The sequence below is a fragment of the Sciurus vulgaris genome (genome assembly GCF_902686455.1).
Source record: "Sciurus vulgaris genome assembly, chromosome: 5".
In the NCBI taxonomy this organism is placed as follows: Eukaryota; Metazoa; Chordata; class Mammalia; order Rodentia; family Sciuridae; genus Sciurus; species Sciurus vulgaris.
Genome location: NC_136465.1, coordinates 113593570 through 113615724, shown reverse-complemented (window position 1 = coordinate 113615724; position 22155 = coordinate 113593570). Strand labels below are relative to the sequence as shown.

Here is a 22155-nt window from a genome sequence, read left to right as displayed (position 1 = left end):
GGGTCATCGTGCGCCATCAGATCCAGCCCGCGTTTGGGTCATTTGTCCTAGGTCACGGCGCTGAAGGGTCAAGGGCCCCGTGACCTCCCGCCTTCGCTTTCCTCCCCGCTCCGCCCCCACCACCTTCTCGATCTTCCTTGGAATAATGCGGCTCCATCCGCCCCCTCAGACGACGCGCCGGGCGCCTCAAGCTCTCCCTGCCCGCACCTCCCTTCGCCGTCCCGCACACTGGCCCCTGAGCCTCCCCAGCTGGCTCTCGAGGCGCCATATCCCCCTCCCCATCCGCCTGCGGAAAGCCGGGCGTCGTGACCCCTGTTGTCTCGGGGTCCCACAAACACCTGACAGCCCTAAAACGCGGGTGCCAATTCCCGGGAACAAGCACCTATCGGGCCAATCCCCGCAGAGCGAATCAACCATCCTGCGCCGGCCGGGGGAGGCGGGGCCGGGCCAGGCCAGGGCGCCAAGCAGGAGCTGCATCTCTCTAAGCTGCGGTTCGCGCGGCTCAGACCCACAACGCACAGGAATCTGGGAGCTCTCGACCAGCTGGTCGCCTGAGGACAGATCAAATTTCTGCCCAGCGCCGTGTCACGTGCCTGTAATTTAAGGAATAGGGTAGCTCGATGCGAATCTAATCTTATTCTGTTAGGAAATCAGCAGTCGTCTCTTGGGATTATTGTACAGAGCTACTAAACAGCGTTGGTTCAGTTTTGACTCAGTGAAGGTTAGAGAATGGTGTCCACTAAGTAGGATCTTTTCTGTTTGACATTCAGCGCTGAGAGCGTGGGTATGTGCTATTGAATGAGATATCTTTATTTCTTGCCTCTTTACCATGCACATATATCCAAACGTCTCTGAACAGATGTATAACCTTTGCATGGGCTTTAAAATCCCTCTCAATTTCGCTTGGTGCGATCTGGGAGACTCCAGTGGAATATTCTTTTGTCTTCTAATTTTTCTCTTGCAAAAAAAACTGATGTTTATTATACGTGTAGCAAGCATTATTAGGAACTAATCACAAAATGAAAAATTTAAATTTATGAAAAAGAGCACCGCTTACTGCAGTTTACATGCTGGCCAGATTTGGCTGAAGTACAGATGGTATATAAATTTAGTTAGTTGAGCCAGGCATGGTGGTGAATGCCTGAAATACCAACTATTTGGAAGGCAGAAGCAGGAGGATGCAAATTCGAGACTGGCCTGGGCAAATTAGCTGGAGTCTATCTCAAAATTTAAAAAGACGACTGGAAGCCTGAGGCAGGAGGATCGCAAGTTCAAAGCCAACCTCAGTAAATTAGCAAGACCCTATCTGGAAAAAAAAAAAAAAAAAAAATTTAAAGGTGGGGGTGCGCTAGGGATATGGCTCAATGGTTAAGTGTCTCTGAGTTCAATTCCCAGTACCAGACAGGAAGGAAGGAAGGAAGGGAGGGAGGGAAAGAAAGATAGCTTTGAACTAAGACGTTTTAATGCTTTTTTTAGGATTGAAAATCAGATGTTGGCTTGGTGACAGTGGAGGACAGTGCCTTTGAACTCTGTGTTTTGAATAAGGAAGCAAGGGAGTGACACCTTTAGCGTGTGTTTGAGGCAGAAAGGGAAGGTGTCTGCCCAGTATTGTCATTATTATCCTCTCTCTGAAACTGTGGTTTGAATAAGATATTCTGGAAAAGAAAACAATGGCATTGGATGGGCAGCATATAAGGAGTGAGAAGATCTAGACCCTTGTTGACTTACCATATGCTTCTATTTTTAAAGATGAGGTCTGTGTATGTTGCCCAGGTTGTTCTTGAACTTACGGACTGAAGCAGTCCTCCTTCCTTAGTCCCAAATAACTGAGACTACAGGTGTGCCCCCATGCCATTCTTTTTGTAATTCAACAAACATTTATTGAACAACAATAGTTGGCTCCTTTAAACACAAAGTCAAGCTCTCCAGTTATACTGGATAAAATAAAATAAGATTTATGTATTTTAAAGTATATTTTAATGACATCAGAATGGAATATAGAGCAATTGGCCAGGAAAAACAAAAATATACTAACTCCTCTGCTATTTGAGGTCATAGTATTTATCATTTTTTAATATAAGGATTATAGTTTTCAATAGACATTGATTTGGAAATTAGGGTTCTCTTATTGTTGATTAGTTATGTTTGGGGTTCTTGTTTTTATGTTTTGATTTCATATCTAATAATCTGGTATTTATTAAAACTCCTAGATCATATATAAATGGAGAAGGTTACAAACTAACTAATTATTAAATTTTTATCAGGTTCCAAAGAGCGGAAGGAGGCATACACAAGTCTGGAGAATCTTATGTGTTCTGTCTTTACATACCTCCTCCTCCTCCTCTTCCTCCTCCTTCTCTTTTCTTTCAGTACTGGAAATTGAACCTAGGGGTACTGTACCACTGAGCTACATCCCCAGCCCTTAATAAAAATTTTCAATTTTGAGACAGGGTGTCACTAAATTTCCCATGCTAGCCTCAAATTTACTATTCTGCCTCAGCATCTTGAATAGCTGACATAAAAGTTTGGCACCACATCTGACAATCTCCCTTTTTATCATGGCTATGTGACATTCTGTCCTATGAATGTGAAGTTTGTTCAGCCAGTCCTAATCTCGAGAGTTTTTGCAGTCTTTTGATACTATGAACAATGTTGTGGGGAATGTCCTTATATATATTTCTTTGTGTATATCTTTAGAATTCATTCTTAAGAGTGGAATTGCTAGCTCAAGGATATGCAGACTTAAATTTTTAAAAATGTAATTTGGCTGGCATTTTAATTTTGTAAAATATGCTTAAAACTTTTGATAAGGAATTGGATAAAGTAGTCATTATATGAACCATGAGTGCCCTGATTTGTATGTTGTTGATTGTTGTTCATTATTAGGAAACATCTAGGGTTTTAGAGAAGATGACACTTGATAGTAAGGGATGTGCTAGAATATCAAAGCAGTATTAATCATAATTATAAAAGTATTGCTGGGTTGATTTGGATTGCTTGTGTCCTAATTCTGGATCTTTTCATTATTGTGGTGAAATACCCAGTGTTGTCGTACTGGAGAGCAAAATAGTCTCACAATAACTTTTTGCTTTCATGTGGGACATAAATTGTCATGGGAACTTGAAATACTATGCAGCAGACCAAGCATAACTGAACCTTTCTACTCCCTGCCCTATTTTTGTTCTGTAGACACTGCAAACAATGAAGCTTCTAGTTTGTTGAATAAAAGCTATAATGAGAAAATTTGAATCTAGAATCTATTTTCTCTCTTGGAATAATACATTCTTAAGATTTCAGAGAAGACCAGACTTCTTGTGTTTTATTGGCTCCCTCTATGCAAGTTATAGGAATGATCACTTAGAATGCCCCTATTAATTATTTAAAAGTTTACCATAAAATATTCCTGTCTAAAATTATTTAAAGATTGCAGGCTTCTGGAGAAACACACTACTACCTCAGTTGCTGGCTTTTTAAATGTAACCCTCTCTTCCCCCACTTTTTAAAAAGCAATACAGGAAACTAAACCTAGGGCCTCATGCATGCTAGGTAATGAGTTATATGCCCCCAGCCCTTAAATATAACTTAAAAGCCTGTTTTGGATAGGAATCTTCCTCAGTGTATTGAGGAAATGTATTATTCCCTTCTGTACTTTCTGAAATAGAATATCAACTATTTGTAAAAGCATTCAAAAGATAATATTGGAATTCTTTTTTGGAGGGGAGGTACTGGGGATTGAGCCTGGGGTACTGAGCCACATCCCCAGCACCCCCTTTTCTTTTAAATTTCACTGAGTTACTTAGGGCCTTGCTAAATTGCTGAGGATGGCTTTAAGCTTGCGATGCTCCTTCCTCAGCAAGTCACTGGGATTACAGGAGTGCACCACTGCACCCAGCAATAGTGACATTCTAAATGATCTAAGAATAGTGGCATTCTAAGTGATCATTCCTATAACACGCATAAAGGGAGCCAATAGAACACAAAAAGTCTGGTCTTCTCATCATTACAGTAACAATCAGATCAATCAGTTCTGGGTGACCTGGGATACAATCAGAAACTTGAGTTATTGTACTCTTAAGAATGTTCTCAGAACTGACAGCAGTATAAAGAAGGGCTCATTGTCTCATACCAAAAGGCCCAAAGCTAATTGATGAGCTTCTTGAGTTTTTCTGGTGCTTTGTTTGCCAAGTCCCCGCTTTCCTTTAAGAGTCATAGTACCAGATCTGATTTGTGGTTTCTGATTTATTGTGGGTTTAGATAACTGGATATCCTGGCTTATTAGAATTATGAGTAAAGTAAAGTAAAAAGCCTCTGAGGTGTCAAGAGCTGTGCTGTGATTGGAATCCAAGGGAGTGGTCAGATGTATAAGTCCTATTTAAGTGAGAGCAGAAAGGTGCTGGAATTAGTCAAGGTTACTGGGATCTGTTGGCTGGGTTTTAGCTACTTGGGGGCTAAAACCTGACAGGAGAGACATGGATAATTGAATATTTTAATATAAAGTTTGGCATTGGTGACTATAGGGGGGGGAATAGGATGTTTCCAAATAGCACGTAGTGGTAGATTTTATACCCCAGAAAATAGATGATTTAAAAACCCTTTTAGTGAATAAACTGAAGCAAGCTCAGGAGGTTAGATTAGCTTTGAGAATGAAGGCTATTTTTCATTTGATATTTTACTTCTAGTGTAGTTTTGAAGATACTTCACTGGCCACATACAACAAAATGGAATTGTGAAGTCTGTTTTTGTAGATGGGGCGATGAGCCCAATTTGAGTTCACATGAAGGCAGAGTTTGAGTCTGTTCCTCAGAACCAAAACTATCACATGAAAGGAACTTCCTGGCAAAATACGATGCTGCTTTCACCTGACAGTTTTTAGGTAGATAAAGATAGCACTCCTAATGGGGTGCAGCAGTAGTCTTCACCATACTATCTTCAAGGACATGAGGATGTGGTGTGAAAATTTAATATGGCCAAGATAGACTAATGGGAAGGAACCAGGAGCTACTGACAAGATGAGGAACTTCAGAGCAGGGAGATTTTTTTATTTGAAAATAAATTGTTTATATTTATCTGAGTAAACTTTGGTATTTTCATGTAATACTGGTATGTAATGGGACTTGTGAAATGTGTTATAGACTAAATATGTGTCACCCCAAAAGTCATGTGCTGAAGCCCTAACCCTCCTTGTGTGGCATTTGGAGATGGGACATCTGGGGGACATGTAGCATTAGATGAGGGCAAAAGTCTTCATGATAAGTCACTGCCCTTCTAAGCAGAGAGGCCAGAGGGCTTACTCTCTGCACCATGCAAGAACACAGGAGGGCAACTCGTGCAAACAAAGAAACGAACCCTCCGTGGAAGCTGGCCAGGCAGACGTCGTGATCTCAGGCTTCCACCTCCAGAACTGTGAGAAGTTGATTCTGTTGTTTGAGGCCTCCAGGCTGCTGTGTGGTGTGATGTCAGCCCAAGTAGACGCAGACATGGGAGACCCTAGGTGGGCTCTTCCATTTCAGCTGTTTACCTGTTTCCAGTGTGTGTGAAACATGTCAGAAATAAAGTCACAGTTTTGTTTTATGGTTAAAAATAAATAAATAAAAAAATAAATAAAAACCCTTTTAGGTAAGCATACCAGAAATCTGTAAGATAGGTATGGAATATATTGATCTATAGAAAAATTATCCAGAAAGCAAGTGGAGGACTACCAAATAGGAGTGACACATAAGAGTGGGAAAAGACCTATGTATCAGCAGGGAAAAATGGCTAAGGAGAGGCTACATCCCTTTCTCAGTAGGATACTTACTGTTGGGATTTGAGAAAGTAATCAATAAATATCACCTTGAAAAAAACAACCCAAATCTTTTCCTATTTGTTTTGTTACCCATCCTTGGTTAGGATAGGATAGGAGGTTTCTTCCCCTTAATCTCCATTTCTCATCTCTAACCTAGGGTTCCCCTGTGGAGTGGAGTTCTCATCACCATCGCAGATACTTTTGTTTTTCTATTTTTGGATAAATATGGTAAGGCATCCTCGGTTATGTAATCATTCTTTTGATTCCTATTTTGACCATATTAGCATACATATTCTCCCCTAAAACCTTGATGATTGTTTTAGGTAAGAAATTAAGTGGAAATTAACAGAAATTCCATTGCTCTCAAGAGGAGAATAAAAAAAAAGTAAAAAGTAAAATCAGCTGCCACTTGGCTTTGGTTCACAGGGTCCACAACCTGAAAACACACTTTCTTTTTCCCCTGGGGCTACAGTGCGTGATGTGCTGGGTGGGACCAGGTTCTAGTGCTTCCTCTCTAGTCTAGAGGCTTATAAAGGACTATGGGTCTGTGCCAAAACTACAGAGAAAGATCTGTTATCACAGCTGCTGGGAAGGCTGAGGCAGGAGGATCACAAGTTTGAGACCAGCTTGCATAATATAGCAAGACCTTGTATCAAAATAAAATATAAAAAGGGCTGGGATAGCTCAGTGGTAGAGCAACCCTGGGTTTGATCAGAAAGGAAGGAAGAAAGGAAGGAAGGAAGGGAGACAGGGAGGGAGGGAGGGAGGGAAGAATCAGAACTGTATCTTTTAACTCTTTGCCATCATGGTACCATAAATCATCCTGTGGCTGATGGTGGAGTTGGCTATCATTGGTTCAAACATGCAGGAAGTCATTGGCTCGGCCATTGCCATCAATCTCCTGTCTGTGGGAAGGTGAGGGGGTTTCCCCTAGAAAGTTAACAGTGTTTTGCTGGATTTCAAAGTAAAGGTAAAAATGAAAACCCAACTCATTTTCAATTTTCAAGATTGAACTGAAATATTTTTACTTCTGTGGAGCCTTTCTGGAACCACCTTCCTCTCTCCCAGCAGTCTTCCCTTCCCATGGTGGGTTATACATACTTCTATTATAGAGTGTGTGGTATTTTGTATTGCAGTTGTTTATTTGTTTGTCAGCTTATCCCACTAGATAGTTAGCTCATAGAAGATAAGACCTTCACTTTTCAGATTCCTGACCAAAACATCTGATTCAGTAGACATGAATGAATATACTTAGGTCGTGCTGTGATCCTCAACTATCCAAGGCCTGGCTCCCTGCCACTCTCCCTCCTCCCCTACATCCCAGCTTCTGCCAAGTGTTGTGTATCAGTGGGAGGGAAGTGTTTTTTAATGTTTCTCCCCCTTAATCTCCATTTCTCATCTCTAACCTAGGGTTCCCTTGTGGGGTGGAGTTCTCATCACCATCGCAGATACTTTTGTTTTTCTCTTTTTGGATAAATACGGTAAGGCAAGTGGGAATAGGGGTGGCACTCAAAGGAACCACTTTCCATCCCGTGACCTCTGGGGAAGTGCCTTCTAAGAGCTCACTGCTGCATTTCCCCTGTAGGCTTGAGGAAGCTAGAAGCATTTTTTGGCTTTCTCATCACTATTATGGCCCTCACATTTGGATATGAGGCAAGTGTTGCATGCTGTTCATGAGTTTTTTTGAAACAAGTTTTTTTTGTGTGTTTAGTCTTTCACTGTAAAAGACATTAACAATGCTAGGATGATTTAATGGTATTGCATGTTTCAACAAAAAGCCAGTTTAGCCCTGGGCTATTTTGAAGGAATGTAACCTATAACCAAGATCTGTGTGCAGGAAGGCCTGCAGAGATTCCTAGTTCGAAATGACCAGATGCTCTGGACATTCCAGAATAGAAACCCTGGTGCCCGGTTGGCCATCCTGACGGTAGAACAATTTTGGAGAGAATAAGGGAGGGATTTGCATGATTATTCTTGGTTGCTAACTGAAAATAGTTCTGTTTTTGCTCATTTAGGCTTATATTAATTTCAACTTGAACTTTCTTTGTACCCAAAGAATTAATGAATTGTAGGTGATACAGTGAATGTTTCTTGGTTTTTGCCTGAACCAAACACTCCTAGAAATCAGTACCATTATATACAGTACTAGTACTTTTCTGTGTCTAGTTGTCATAAATTGGTTTCTGCTTACTGGCCTGGCTAAACTTTAAAACTATATCTAATTTATGAGTTGGTTATGCAGTTTGTCTCAAGGTATCCAAGAAAAATGGTGAACTAGGAAAAGGTATGAATGAGAAGTGTTTATGAATGAGTCTCTCACGAATGCTAATACCAAAGATAGGCAATTTTTAGACAAACCTAGGTGAACAGAAGCTTGATAAGTGTGGATAGTAAATAATTGATTCTATATACTCGGGTTTGTCTCACAGGAATTTACTTTGAAATTAATAACAATAAGGTCATTAGCATTATTTCTTTAAAATATTAGCGGTGTTCTATGCACAGCTGCATATCTGTTTTGTACATTCAGAACATGATATAAAAGCATACAGAAAATCAGAAAATTGAGTCCTGAATTCTCTCTCTTTTTCCTTTTTTTTTTTTTTTGACAGGGCCTCTCAAGTTACTGAGTCTGGCTTTGAACCTTTGATCCTCCCACCTCAGTCTCCCAAGATGCTGGCATTACAGGCATATGCCACCACACCCAGTTCCTGAATTCTCTTCTGAGCCATATTTTTTTGTTTGTTTTAAGTGTTTTGTTTTGTTTTCAAGAGAAGAATAAGTTTATTTTGTCTCACTGTTTCGGAGATTCAGTCTATGGTTGTCCAGCTCTATAGCTCTGGCCCCAAGGAGGCAGAACATCATAGCGAAAGGGTGTGGCAGAGGAAAGTGGCTCAGGACATGACAATCAGGAAAAGGAGTGAGAACTTCACTCACCAAGAATAAAATACACACCCCAAAGGAACACCCCCATGACCCACCTCCCCCAGCCATATCCTACCTGCCTACAGTTACCAACCAGTTGATTCATATGAGTGGATTAGGTTATAGCTCTCATAAACTACTTATTTCACCTCTGAACATTCTTGCATTGTCTCACTTGAGCTTTTAAGGGAGATCACATATACAAACCATAACAGGTCCCCAGTACTGTGTTACCCTCTTACCCCATCTCATGTTTTAGTAAAGGCTTATAATTATTATATTGGTATGTAGTGTGTCACAGTGAAACCCAGCCAGAGCCAGATTCTCAAGGGCATGTTCTTGTCCTCCTGTTCTGGTTGTCACACCACACAGACTGAGCAGACTGTGGCATCATAGGAGCTCTCATCATGCCACCAAACACGTACATGCATTCTACCTTAGTAAAGGTAAATAAGGCCCTTATCTCAGTGGCCTTCTGGGCCATTCATCCCAGATCATGAGATCTTTTCCTTTAATTGCAAGGGATACAAACTTAGTTTACAACTGTTAGAGCCCTGAAGGAGCAAGATATTTTCCAAGACTGGACATCTCCAAGTCCACATACTCGGACTCTGTTTTTATTACATAATTGACCAGGTATTACTGATTTCAAAGAGAAGCAGGGACAAATATTCTTCATTAAAGGGCTGAAGCTGGGTGCAGTGACGCATACCTATAATCCTAGTGATTCAAGAGGTAGAGGCAAGAGGATCACCAATTCAAGGTCAGCTTCAGCAATTTAGCAGGACCCTATTCCAGAAAAATAATAAAAAGGACTAAGGTTATAACCTAGTGGTAGAGTATTCCTGAGTTGAATTCTCAGAATCACAAGTAATAATAAGAAGAATTAAAATATTTAAATAAAATAAAATTTAAATATAGATAAATAAAATGCACCAAGCCTCTTGTGTTTAAATCTACAAAGTCTGGGTGACCTGGTGGGTCAGCAATAAAGGTGCCCAACCATACTTTATCAGTTAGTCTTATGCAGTATTTTGCTGGAAAATTTCAGAGATCTTTATAAGTCAGGTTGTATACCTTTAGGACCAAAATCAACTTGTTTTTATAGGTCAGTGGTCCTTCTAGCCACAATATCTGAGAGTCAGTAGTTCTTGGTCACTGATCTCTACTTGGAGAATGCACAGTGCTCTCCAAGGGAATGAAGGTCTTAATTGCTTAGTGAACTAGGATGTAGGTGAGGGCTGGGTCTCCCCCATTTCATGTAGTCAGTTGTTTGCCCTCTGAATCTCTCAGCTGACATTTCAGGAATGATATCCAAAGTCCTAAAATGCTACCAAGAAACTTGTTTCCGACTGCTGCTGTTCTCTCCCTAGTCTAGACAGGTAAACCGGGCCAATAAGCAGGAAGTCTAAGAAGCCAACAAGCACTTTTTCTTTGAATCCTGCATTGCCCTCTTTGTTTCCTTCATCATCAATGTCTTTGTCGTCTCAGTCTTTGCTGAAGCATTTTTTGAGAAAACCAATGAGCAGGTGGTGAATGTTAGGGTAAAATGCAGTCTGGGATGAGGTTAGGGAAATACAACAAACCGAGGGAAAATGAGTTTCTGGCCCATACTGTACCCTGCAACCCCAGTCACTGTGCACCAGTCAAGAGTCTACAGTGTTGTGGCTGAAGAAGCCTGAACCCATCCGTTTCCACTTTTGACTGGGAAGAGTGTTGGCCTTAGAGTCAGGATGGCCTCATGTCATGTAAGTGGCTTCACATCTCTTAAGCTCTTTGTCACCCCCTTTTGCTTGCTGTGCATCAACTTCTGCCTGCCTGCTGGTCAGTCTTGCCATTTGAGATGTCAGCTTGGTAGGAGTCGGCAAACAGGAAACAAAGTGTGACCAGAATAGGCTTTGTTTTGTTATTTTGAATTCTGAGTTCTCCTGATTTCTGATTACCTACATGCTTTTTTGTTTGTTTGTTTTGGTTTTTTAAATTATTTTATTTTATTTATTTTTATGTGGTGCAGAAGATCCAATCTAGTGCCTCATTCATGCTAGGTAAGCACTCAGCCACTGAGCCACAGCTACAGCCCACCTATGTGGTTTTGATCTCAGTTTATTTCCTTCCAGCAGGACCTCTGACCATTGGCTGCGCTTTGACTAAGGGCTTCCTGTCCTGAGTGTCCTCTCATATTTGAAGCCTTCTTGAGGGCCTCTCCTCTAGTTCTCATTTAAAATGCCCCCGTGTTTGTGTATTGCCATATCTGCTCTAACTCAATAAATACTTTGATGATATGGGAGTGTGGAAAGATTGTGGAGGAGGATCCCAAGTAATAGCACTGCCAGGCTCTGACCCTATCACAACCTTTTAGGTTTTCCTCCAGCTGCCTCTTGAGAGGACGTGTATGTGATGTGTTGGAGAGCTCTTCTCATCTGGTCCTGGCCTATAAAGTAAAAGCTGCTCTTAAATGTTTTTGGGTTCTAGGTTGATGTGTGTAAAAATAGCAGCAGTCCCCATGCTTGTCTCTTCCCTGAAGATAACTCAGCTCTGGCTGTGGACATCTACAAAGGGGTAAACCTGTGGAGGTTATAAACTTTTTTCTTGGCTCAATCTTCTTAGCATATTATCTGGTTTAGTGACTTCACTTCAGTTCTGAGCAGGTTTATCTCCTCTGGAGTGTCATTTATTTCAAAGGTCCAGATGCCAGGCAGGCATTTTGGATTACAAGGGAGGGACTAGAGGATCAGTTGAAAGATGAACTGTACACCAGCTGTTCCCAAACTCACAGTGATAGTACATTCTTTTACAGGATGTTAACTGGGGTGACCAAAAAGAAAAATGTATCCAGGTGTGGTGGCACATGCCTATAATCACAGTGACCTGGGAGGCTAAGACAAGAGGATTGCAAGGTTAGCTTGGGCAACTTAGTGAGACCCTATTTTAAAATAAAAGGTACTGAGGATGTTGCTCAGTGGTGGAGTGCCCTGGGTCCAATCCCCAGTACAGTTTAAAAAACAGGAAAAAAGAAATGTTGTTAATAAAGTTTTATTTATAGGGGATTTGACCTTCCAAGAGTTGAATATATAGTATCATCTCCCAAATTTATTTGACCTGTTGTTCCTGCACTTCTGTCATTTACTGGAATAGTGTGTTGAAGAGAACAGTTTGGGAAATATGTTTAGACTTAGGTTTTTTCAGTATTTAAGATGGTAGTTGGAGATCAAGACTTTAGGCACTTAGAGAAGTGAAGGGACTAGGCTGAGGAATGAAGGAGCGTCCAGAAGTGTTGAGATTGAAAACCTCTAGAATCAGATCAAGACCTGAGCCTAGCTTCTGGGACAGTGCGTGGCCTAGTAGCTATTGTAGGTGCCTCTTGGCAAAGAAGGAGAAATATCACAGGGAAATGCTGTTTTAGGTGTCGTCTAAGCAGATGACTGACACAGGCGTATCTTCTCCCTTGCCTGTCCCAGGGCGTTGTGCTGGGATGTTACTTCGGGCCTGCTGCGCTCTACATCTGGGCAGTGGGGATCTTGGCTGCCGGACAGAGCTCCACCATGACGGGAACCTATTCTGGTCAGTTTGTCATGGAGGTATGTGCTGGTGTTGAATAGTGGGAGATGACGGAGTCCTTAGATATTTCTTGGTGCCTTCTAAGGTCGCTCCAGAATCCCCTTTTTCTTCTTCCTGGTCCAGCCTGTCATCCTCTCCTGTGTTTTCTTTCAGGGATTCCTGAACCAAAAATGGTCACATTTGGCTCCAGTGATTCTGACACACTCTATTGCTATCATCCCCACTCTGCTTATTGCTGTCTTCCAAGATGTGGAGCATCTAACGGGGATGAATGACTTCCTGAATGTTCTGCAGAGCTTACAGGTGAGCAGGGTCTGGGGAAGCTCATCCCATGTCGTCAGATAGCCTTAAGTACTGCCCTGCTGTAGCAAGCCTGGTGCTGGGTTTTGCAGGGAAATGGAGATGAAGAAAAAATCTTACATCTTGTTATGCAGGAATGTATATGGAATCCTTTTATCTAAATAACTTTTATCTAGGGCTGGGGATATAGCTCAGTTGGTAGAGTGCTTGCCTTGCAAGCACGAGGCCCTGGGTTCAATCCCCAGCACCGCAAAAAAATAAAATAAATAAATAAGTAGCTTTTATCTAAATAGCTATTTGCTAACAAAATCATAATTGGAATTATGAACTATATGCCTACATATAGAACACAAAATTATAGTTCATTAATCAGCAAGAACACTATGATACTATGCTAGGTCCTATGGAAGTTAAGAATGCAAGTCAAATGCAAATATTTGTAAACACACTAATAAACCCGTTGGGCACAATGGCACAAGCCTATAACCCCAGCTACTCAGAAGTCTGAGGCAGGAGGATTGAAAGTTCAAGACCAGGCCTGGACAGTTTGTTGAGACCCTGTCTCAACAAAACAGAACGAGCTGTGGTAAAGCTCAGAGGTAGAGCAGCCTGGGCTTAGTTCCCAGAACTGGAATGTGTAGGTGCTCATTCTAGTTCTTTAGGGGCAGTGATATGTGCAAGAAGGATATTTTTATCTAACAGACCAGTATTTTGGGGGAACTATATGCCTTGAGAAGTGATTGCTGACTTCTTCCTTTTTGGCACAGTAAATGGAAAGTATGAATGCAGCAATAGAGGAGAACACACATTTTTCTTTCAATTTTTAGGACTTTAACTGTTCAGCTTTAACAACTGAAGTTTTAATCACTTTAATTCTGTATTAATTGATCTTAATGAGAAAAGGCATAAGCTAATACCTTTGAAGGATATTGGGAGTATTTAAACTAACTTATTTTCAAAGACTAACAGAAAGACTCATTGTATTTCTAGGGTTTTTTGTTTTTCTAAGGATTTGGGGTTATTTCATGGTATTTTTTCTCATCTTTCTCCCTTTCATTGTCCATCTTAGACTCAATTTAAAATAAATCCAGGACAAAGCAAGAACAATTTTTCAGTTCCTTTTGCAGTGCCTCTAACTCTTGTCCTGTTTACCCCTCAAGATGCCATTTCCTTTTCTGTCTGTGGCCAGATTGAACCGTTCCACCAGTGACTGTGCTGATTCTTTCACAGAGGCTGGAGGATCGCCGATGGGATCTTGGTCCTTATTGTGTCTTCCATCAACATGTACTTTGTAGTGGTTTATGTCCAGGAACTGGGGCACATGGTGTTGTATGTCGTGGCGGCTGTGATCAGTGTGGCTTATCTGGGGTTTGTGTTCTACTTGGTAAGTACAGTCTGGATGAGGCAGGGACACAGGTTTCTGGGATGGTGGAAGTGGAGCTACCTGACACTCAGAAATGAATGGACCCAAAGAGCACATGGCAGTCTGCCTCCTGGTTATTGAGGCAATAAAAATGACATTGTCAAATCAGCTATTTACATTATTAACCATGAAATTTACTCTGGTTCCTAAGATCTGACATTTTTCTATTTCTGCAACTTGTGTATAATTTCCATATGCAAGAATGTGATATATTTGAGGAACTGAAGGAAGGTAGCCATATAAAGTGTGGATAGTGGTACATCATGGAGTTAGAGAAGGGGGCAATGCAGTGTGATTTAAAGCTTTACAATGGGATACAAGTGGGTTTCCAGCCAACTGAGCACCACCATTTATTAGTTCTCTAAGGAAATAAATAAATAGTGATATCCTTTTATTCAATTATTCTTAGAATCATTTTTTTAAATCCTGGTTATAAAACCATACCAACATAGAAAGGAAATGCAAAATTATTTGTACCCAGATTATAAAAACAATTATTTTAATGTCTAGAGAAAATTATGTAAAAATTATAATGATAGGTTTCTTAGGAAAGCAGAATTATACATTCTCAATTTTCCAGATGTTCATTAACATTGCTTGTATTAGTGATAGCAGCAACAACAGTAAATCCACCTCCCTATTCTAAACAGATTTCTCTGCAACAGAAATAATGCCATTTCTGCTACAAAGATTGTTAAAGATAGAGGCTGGAGATGTGCTGTTGATCTCTAGAATGCTAACCTAGTCCTTAAGTTTGCCACAGTTTGGGTATCTGATTGAGAAAATCACTTTAGAGAATATTGAAAAAGTGTGTCCTGTATTGTTATAACCCTTACCTTTTCCTTCCCAATAAATCTCCAGCACACAAAGATTACATTGATCCTAGGGCCTAGAAAACCCAAGTAACTGAATATATCCTCTGTTATGGTTTGGATGTGAGGTGTCCCCCAAAAGCTCACGTCAGACAATGCAGGAAGGTTCAGAGAAATGATTGTGTTGTAAGAGTCTTAACCCAATCAGTCAGTTAATCCCTGATGGGATTAGTTGAAGTGGTAGGGTGTGGCTGGAGGAGATTAGAATTGGGGCATAGCTATGGGATATATATTTGGTATCTGGAGAGTGTAGTCTGTCTCTTTGCTTCCCGATGATGTGAGCTGCTTCCCTCTGCCATGCATTTCCACCATGATCTGCCTCATGTGGAGCCCCAAGGAATAGAGCCGACCTTCTAAGGACTAAGACTTCTGAAACCGTGAGCCCTCAGATAAACCTTGCCTCCTTTACATTGTGCTGGTCAGGTCGCTTAGTCACAGCAGGGATCAAAGCTGACCAAAACATCTTTGATAGCAATTGTTTTTACAATTTACTTTGAAGTCAGGGGAATTCTTCCTTCCTGCAAATCAGTTGTAAAGGTGGCAAGTTGTCCTTATACAACCTGAGACTAGTGAGTCTGTTGAAGTCCCATTTTTAGAGGTGAAGGCTGATTCTAAAGTGGGTCTCTGCCATTTATCTCCAAAATAGGAACTTCACAGAGCAGCTCAGGAGACTATGCCAGTCACATGATTCTGTCTGTCATTCTTCCTATTCCTTATGACCGAGAGTTCGGAGGACTGCAAAAAGTCATCGAGCAACGTTCCATTGCATAAAATAAGCAAAGCAGTAGGAACAGAGAGAACTCAATTTTGAAGAGTTTGGAGAAAATGTTATCATCTAGGGGTGCTCTGTTCCTTGTCTCCATTCAGCAAAGAATTGAAGAACAGGACACAGAGATAGCAAGCAAGCAGCAGGTTTATTGCAAAGAGAAGAGGACCCAAAGCTGGGAATCCAGTGGGGGAGTTTTGGTTTATTCTTTTTATGGCCTCTGGAATTTTCTGCTTTCCTTATCTCTTCCTTTGTCCTCATTCTTATCATTATTGATTGGTGCCCCCTCTGTCCAAATATCTGTTTTAGTTTTTTCTTTTTAATTTCCTGCTTAGGAGTACAGAAGTGTCTGATTGGGTCACCTGCTTGTGTCCAGGAGCACTTTTGTCAAGCAGGAAGTTGACTTCATTAGAAGCTCTCTGTGGTCCTTTGTTCTGGCCTTGCCCACAACCGCCTCACTCACCATCTTGCCCTGGCTGCCTAAGCCCTTCTGTATCTCCCTCAAAACTGTTGAGGAAGGAAGACTCCTGATATTGTGAAGACAATGTTGGTTCGAAGAGTGACTTGGGCAACCCTGGATCTTGGAAGAACATGGGCAAAGCTGGATGTTTAAGGAAGGGAGCAGGTTGCCTCTGAGCAGGGCCACATGAGCAGTGTGGTGGCCGAGGTCTCTTCAGAATGATGACTGTTTCATCTTCCAGGGCTGGCAACATTTGATTGTACTGGGTATGTCCTTCCTGGACTGTGGTCACCCAGTATGCATCTCTGAAGTCCCACTGACTGAAGAAGCCACTTGTGTCTATACTAAGTAAACCCAGGATCAGTCTTCGGTTTTGTGCAGGTAGCCACGAGGGCCAGTATGTTTTTGTGGCTTCCTGTGTGAAGATAGCCACTCAATTACTGATTGGGAAAGACTTTGTTCCATGTATATATGTCTGAAAGAGGAATTTTTAAAAATCTGGACCTCCTACATGAGCACTGGATTAGGAAGGATCTTTGAAAAGCTAATATTAGCTTCTGTTACTCTAACACTAAAGTCTTAGGACAAGGGTCAGCTTGTTTTATCTTTTGAAAGAATTCTCTGTGCATGATTCTTAACCAGACTATTTTTTTAAAATTAGGAAATGCAGAGCTGGGGATATAGCACAGAGATATAGTACTTCCTTAGCATGCTTGATGCCCTGGGTTCAATTCCTAGTATTGTTAAAAAAAAAATTAGGAAATGTAGTACATTTGTCATAATATAGATCTGGTACCTAGAGAAATGCCAGTTTTGTTTCTCAAAAAAGAATGGAAGCCAGGCATGGTGGCACATGCCTTTAATCCCAGTGACATGGGAAGATGAGGGAGGAGGATTGCAAGTTCAAGGCCAGCCTCAGCAATTTAGTATGGCCCTAAGCAACTTAGTGAGACCCTGTCTCAAAATAAAAAATAAAAAATGTGCTGAAGATGTACCTCAGTGATAAAGTTCCCCTGGGTTAAATCGCCAGTACCAAAAGAAAGGAAAAAAAGGTAATTGATTTTTTTTGTTGTTAAAATTTTTTTTAAGTTGTCAATGAACTCTTATTTTTATTTATTTTCTTATATGTGGGACTGAGAATTGAACACATTAGGTAAACACTCTACCACTGAGCAACAACTCCAGCTCAAGATAATTGATTTTAACAGGCTGAGAAATATTTTAGCATATCCTTTCAATTATTTTAATTATAAAAATCTCAACTAGTGATTTCATCCATATGAAATATAAAATTAAGAGAGCTCTGCCTCTGTCAGGCTCAAGATTCTTTTAACTTTTTTCCACTTTAAATTTCTCAGCAGAAGTTAAGTGGGGTGGGAATGTGTAATGAAGGTAAAAAATGAACAAACAGCAAAACCCATCTGTCCTTGGTGGTTACTAATCACGTCTGAAGGTTTTATCAGAGACTGAAAAGTTACCAGGATTTTCATGGGAGTCTGAGGTTCATAACACCTTGTTACCACAGAGCTTTCCTGATGTTTACTCTTGAACACATGTAGTTACAAAAACATCACCTTCCTCCTCCAAGAGGGGGGTGATAGAAAAAGATGGTAGCTTTTATAAATTGACTTTCTCATGAGACTTTGGGGGTGGGGAGAGAAGACTCAGAAGGGAAAGAAGAACCATCGCTTTATTCCTGAAAGACACCTCTTGCCCAAATCGTGTTTTTCTGATGCAACACTCAGCTGCATGTCCAAGATGTCTTGCAAAACAGTCTCAGGAGCTGTGGACCTAACCATTCCAAAGCACGCTCTCCCAGCAAGTCAATAGGTGTCACTGTGGTTCCAAGTTCCCTCAGCATGGTGGCACCAGGCTACCTCTCTACAGCAGTTCCTTCAGAGGGGAAACTGAGACCACGTGGCGGAGCTCTGAGTTAGAGGAAATGGGTGTCTTCAGCATGGAGCTGCTGTTCTTTCAGCCACTTCTGACATTTTTACATGTGGAGCCTGAGGCTGCATGATTCTGTCAGATCAAATCACACTTGTCTGTTGGAGATCAATAAGCAAAAGTGTTCTGAGGCCATAGTCTGGTGAGATTGGTAATGGGAATGGCATGGAAGGACTTCTCATTTTTGGAACTTTCCTTCTGGAGTCCCAGTTGATTGACATTCTCTGTTCTTCTGAGCCTACAAAGGATTATTACTGATATTTTGCACATAGTCAAAAGCACAGTCTTTTATGAGGCATTAGGGGTAAAGTACTGTGTTTCATTGACCGTTCATTTTTCTTTGCCATTAAAGTAATGCAGTACAGAATCACAGATGACCATTCCCCTGTTCCTTCTCACACCTGTCCCCAAGCCCCCCACCATCATTCTCCAAACTGATTTTAAAGGTACTCTGAATGTCTCAGGGACTGACATCTTCATCTTTTCTCAGGTTGTGGTGGTAGAATACAGTCAAATTGACAAAAACAAAACAAAACACACACACACACACACACACACACACACACACACACACCCTACAACAACAACAACAAAAACCCTCCTTACCCTCCTTATAATTATGGTATAGTAACGTTTGCCTTTGCTCTGGTAGGTCCAGTCGGTCTCAGATCCACAAACAATTAGGAGCCCAGGTAAATGCTGCTACTGTTCTTTCAACAGTTATATTTATGACTCATAATGATTGAATATTTCTTCCCAGTTAAACTGCATTTTATAATACTATGATTATAGTATTTTGACACTCCCATATTCCATTTGGTCTCAGAGAGAAAGTGTGTTTGAACCAGTGCTCTGAGTGCAACAAACACTGTGGAGAAATGTAAGCCTGCCAGTGCCAGCATGTGCAGTGTGCATTTTGGCAGTTTGTGTAAGATGTTTAAAGATGTACAACTGTACCTTTTGTAAATTGGTCCTTATTGTCCTTAAAGGTAACCTGAAATAAGCATACTGCTGGAAATGAACAGGTCATGGGGAAGAGTTTCAGTTTGGCTCCTGTGGTCCTAAGGAGTTAGGGGTGTTTGGAGTGGTTAAAACTAAGCTTCTTTTTTTTTTTTTTTTTTTTTTGTTATAATTATTTGCACATGACAGCACAATGCATTTCAACTCATTGTGCACAAACAGAGCACATCTTCTCATTTATCTGGCTATACACAATGCATTCACACCGTTTGTGCAATCATACATGTACATGGATAATAATGTCCGTCTCATTCCACCATCCTTTCTACCCCCACACCCCCTCCCCTCCCCTCACTCACCTCTGCCCAATCCAAAGTTCCTCCATTCTTCTGTAGCTGTGCCCTCCATTATGGATCAGCATCCACATATCAGAGGAATCATCTGGCTTTTGGTTTTGAGGATTGGCTTATTTCACTTAGCATGATATTTTCCAGTGCCATCCATTTACCTGCAAAGGCCATCATTTCATTCTTCTTTAAGGCTGAGTATATTCCATTGTGTGTCTATACCACATTTTCTTTATCCATTCATCTATTGAAGGGCACCTAGGTTGGTTCTATAGTTAAGCTATTGTGAATTGAACAGCTGTAAACATTGATGTGGCCATAACACTGTAGTATGCTGATTTTAAGTCCTTGGAGTATATGCTAAGGGGTGGGATAGCTGGGTCAAATGGTGGTTCCTTTGCAAGTTTTCTAAGGAATCTCCACAATGTAAAGCTAAGCTTTTAGTGCACATTTAACAATATGCGAATTTGATTCATAATTAATATTTTTTCTAATTGTTTCTTTTTTAAAAATTCTTAACTTTGAAATACTTTATTAATGGTGTCTCAATGACTTTGATATAGAAATACTGAAATATCAGTTACCATCTGGAATGAGGTACCAAGCCTACACTGTTAGTACTTCTCTCCTTGAAGGGACAGAGACATAAATGGGTTTAGCCTTAGAAGGCTGAGGTTAGTTTCAGACACTAACACACTAATTCTTTTTACCCACTTAATTTTACTGTAGCTAAAGTCACATCACTACCATGTTTAAACTTGAAAAAAATTATTCTGCCTTTCTTTAAGCATAATATTTGTCTCACAGAAGTCTTGTTTCACCACTCTTTTGAGGCTTTTACATTTTGTATTTGCTGCCAATAAAAATTAGTGAGAATTTGAAGAGAGAAACCAAAATTGCTTAGCTTACCAGTAAATGAGCATTTTGTCAGACATGACGTAAATAGGAATATTGGCACCATTATTAAAAACAAAGACAAAGCTCAGCACAATGAACTACTAGCCCTGTCAACACACACAGCACTCCATTTGTCCCAAGAGTATCACCAGAATTCCATTTTACCTTTGTGTTGCAAGCTCTCCTTGCCTATCTTATAAGAGCTGAATACTGTAAGTAATCCTAAAGTGGTTTTCTAAGTTGGCGTTCTTCATTTAGCTTTCTGTCCTTAGTTTTGGTTTAAATTCACAACTAAAATAGGATGCAAAACAATTTGAAGATTCCGATTTGAAAAATGTCTTCTAACTCTGCCTTTTGGAATAGCTTCTGCTCCTTCATTGGTAACACCAATGGATTCTAAGGATGTCAACCTTTCCTGGGACCTTAACTTATGAGTGAAAAGGTGGTGAATTCATTATTATGTGCTAGTCCTTGAATTTAAGTAGCTTAATGCCAGAGCCCACATGTTCATTCCCAAACCGTGTGGTATAAAATATAGTGTACCCTTCATGCTGGATTAAGACACCACACTTTGTTGTTCAGCACCCGTAAACCAACACACTAAAGCATTTGCCTGATAGTCTAATTAGTGCTGGAATATATTTTAACTCAGAAGTTGCCAACTGGTTGACTTGTTTGGCCTGTGCTCAATTTTTTAAAATTAAATGTTTTTGGCAGTGTTAAAAATGGTCACCTCCTCCATGGTCCTACCCAACAATAGTTAAAAATAGTAATAGGTTTACTCATTGAGATCACCTGTCTTCCCACAAAGATATTTTAACATATTCCTGTGCCACTTGGCTCTATTCTCAGTATCTCAGAACTACATAATCTACTACTTCAATGAAGAAGTTCAATCTACTAAGTCATCTAAGTGATTCATGCTATGGGCCTCATCATTGTTTATGACATACTGAGGGCATCTACTGTCTTTGCTCACTTGGGAAAGGCCTTATTGAACGTCAGCATGTCTGACAGTTGCAATTAGTTATTAAAGCCTGCAAGTACAACTTTAAAGTAAAGAAGCAAACTGGTACGAAAAACTGTTTCCCTGTTTTAAAACCAATGTCAATGAGTACCTAGCCCACTAATTGGGAATGGTTCAGTGCTGGGCACCATCTGGTATATGTTATCTTCACACAGTTATCACAACTCTCCTATGAGATCAGACAAGGCAACTGATAGTGTGTTAAAAATGTGTCTGTTGGCCAGGCATGATGGAGCACGTCTGTAATCCCAGAGGCTTGGGAGGCTGAGGCAAGAGGATCACAAGTTCAAAACCAACCTCAGCAACTTAGCAAAGCCCTAGATTTATATATGAATACTTAGAAACCTTGAACAATGTACAATGCCCCTATAGTTTTAACTTCCTGATTATGAGACCCTATATAATAAACTTGCTGAGCTAGTTTTGAATCACTGCTACTCCATCAGAGTGCAGTTTTCCCACCTGGCCCCAACTGTTAGTGAAATTATCTCTGTGTCTTTGTCTCTGTGTTTTTCTTCATCTCCATCGCCCCTACTCAAGAATGCTTTGTTGATGCTGTGTGGGTCTCCACAGATTTATAGTATACATTCTGTATTAATTTACAGGCTGTTGATGTCAAAGGTCAGTGATATTTCTAAACCCCTGAGTAATAAAAGAAGGGCTAAAATGAACTCAGTGACTATCCCAAGTGGTATTCAGGAGAGAGACAAAGAGTAAAGAGAAATACAGTTTTATAGATCTGAACACAAATCACTCAGATTAAGTTTTCTAGGAGTGGGGCTGTGGAAATATGTTTTAAAAGCAGCTGAAGTGGTTTTGTTTCAGCGTGGCAAACATTATAGTTTGGATCTGGAATGTCCCTCAAAGGTTCATGTGTTTAAGATTTGT

At 40.6% G+C, this 22155-nt stretch overlaps 2 protein-coding genes across 3 annotated transcripts in view; both read left to right on the top strand.

The window, feature by feature from the left end:
• Positions 1-6589: 6589 nt before the first annotated feature.
• Positions 6590-8166, top strand: LOC306661011 (natural resistance-associated macrophage protein 2-like). Its single transcript, XM_079139845.1, has 3 exons — positions 6590-6700; positions 7196-7266; positions 7371-8166. Exons 1-3 carry the CDS (start codon positions 6618-6620, stop codon positions 7460-7462), a joined length of 246 nt encoding a protein of 81 aa, XP_078995971.1. The 5' UTR covers positions 6590-6617; the 3' UTR covers positions 7463-8166.
• A 1688-nt stretch (positions 8167-9854) lies between these two features.
• The window catches only part of LOC306661006 (uncharacterized protein), a 34742-nt gene continuing 22441 nt past the window's right edge, over positions 9855-22155 (top strand). The window contains exons 1-6 of one of the 2 annotated variants that reach the window (XM_079139833.1): positions 9855-10242; positions 11183-11269; positions 12169-12288; positions 12422-12571; positions 13799-13952; positions 16331-16384. In XM_079139833.1, coding sequence (XP_078995959.1) covers positions 12253-12288; positions 12422-12571; positions 13799-13952; positions 16331-16384 — 394 coding nt within the window. In that variant the 5' untranslated portion in view covers positions 9855-10242; positions 11183-11269; positions 12169-12252. The remainder of the gene's footprint in view (positions 10243-11182; positions 11270-12168; positions 12289-12421; positions 12572-13798; positions 13953-16330; positions 16385-22155) is intronic. The other variant, XR_013763816.1, reaches the window with a different exon arrangement.

Excerpts from the sequence above, each read along its gene's own strand:
- LOC306661011 (XM_079139845.1), top strand. The coding sequence starts at position 6,618 with ATGGTGGAGTTGGCTATCATTGGTTCAAACATGCAGGAAGTCATTGGC. Across the intron at positions 6,701-7,195 it reads AATCTCCTGTCTGTGGGAAG|GGTTCCCTTGTGGGGTGGAG; the intron begins GTGAGGGGGTTT and ends TCTCTAACCTAG. Across the intron at positions 7,267-7,370 it reads TCTCTTTTTGGATAAATACG|GCTTGAGGAAGCTAGAAGCA; the intron begins GTAAGGCAAGTG and ends TTTCCCCTGTAG.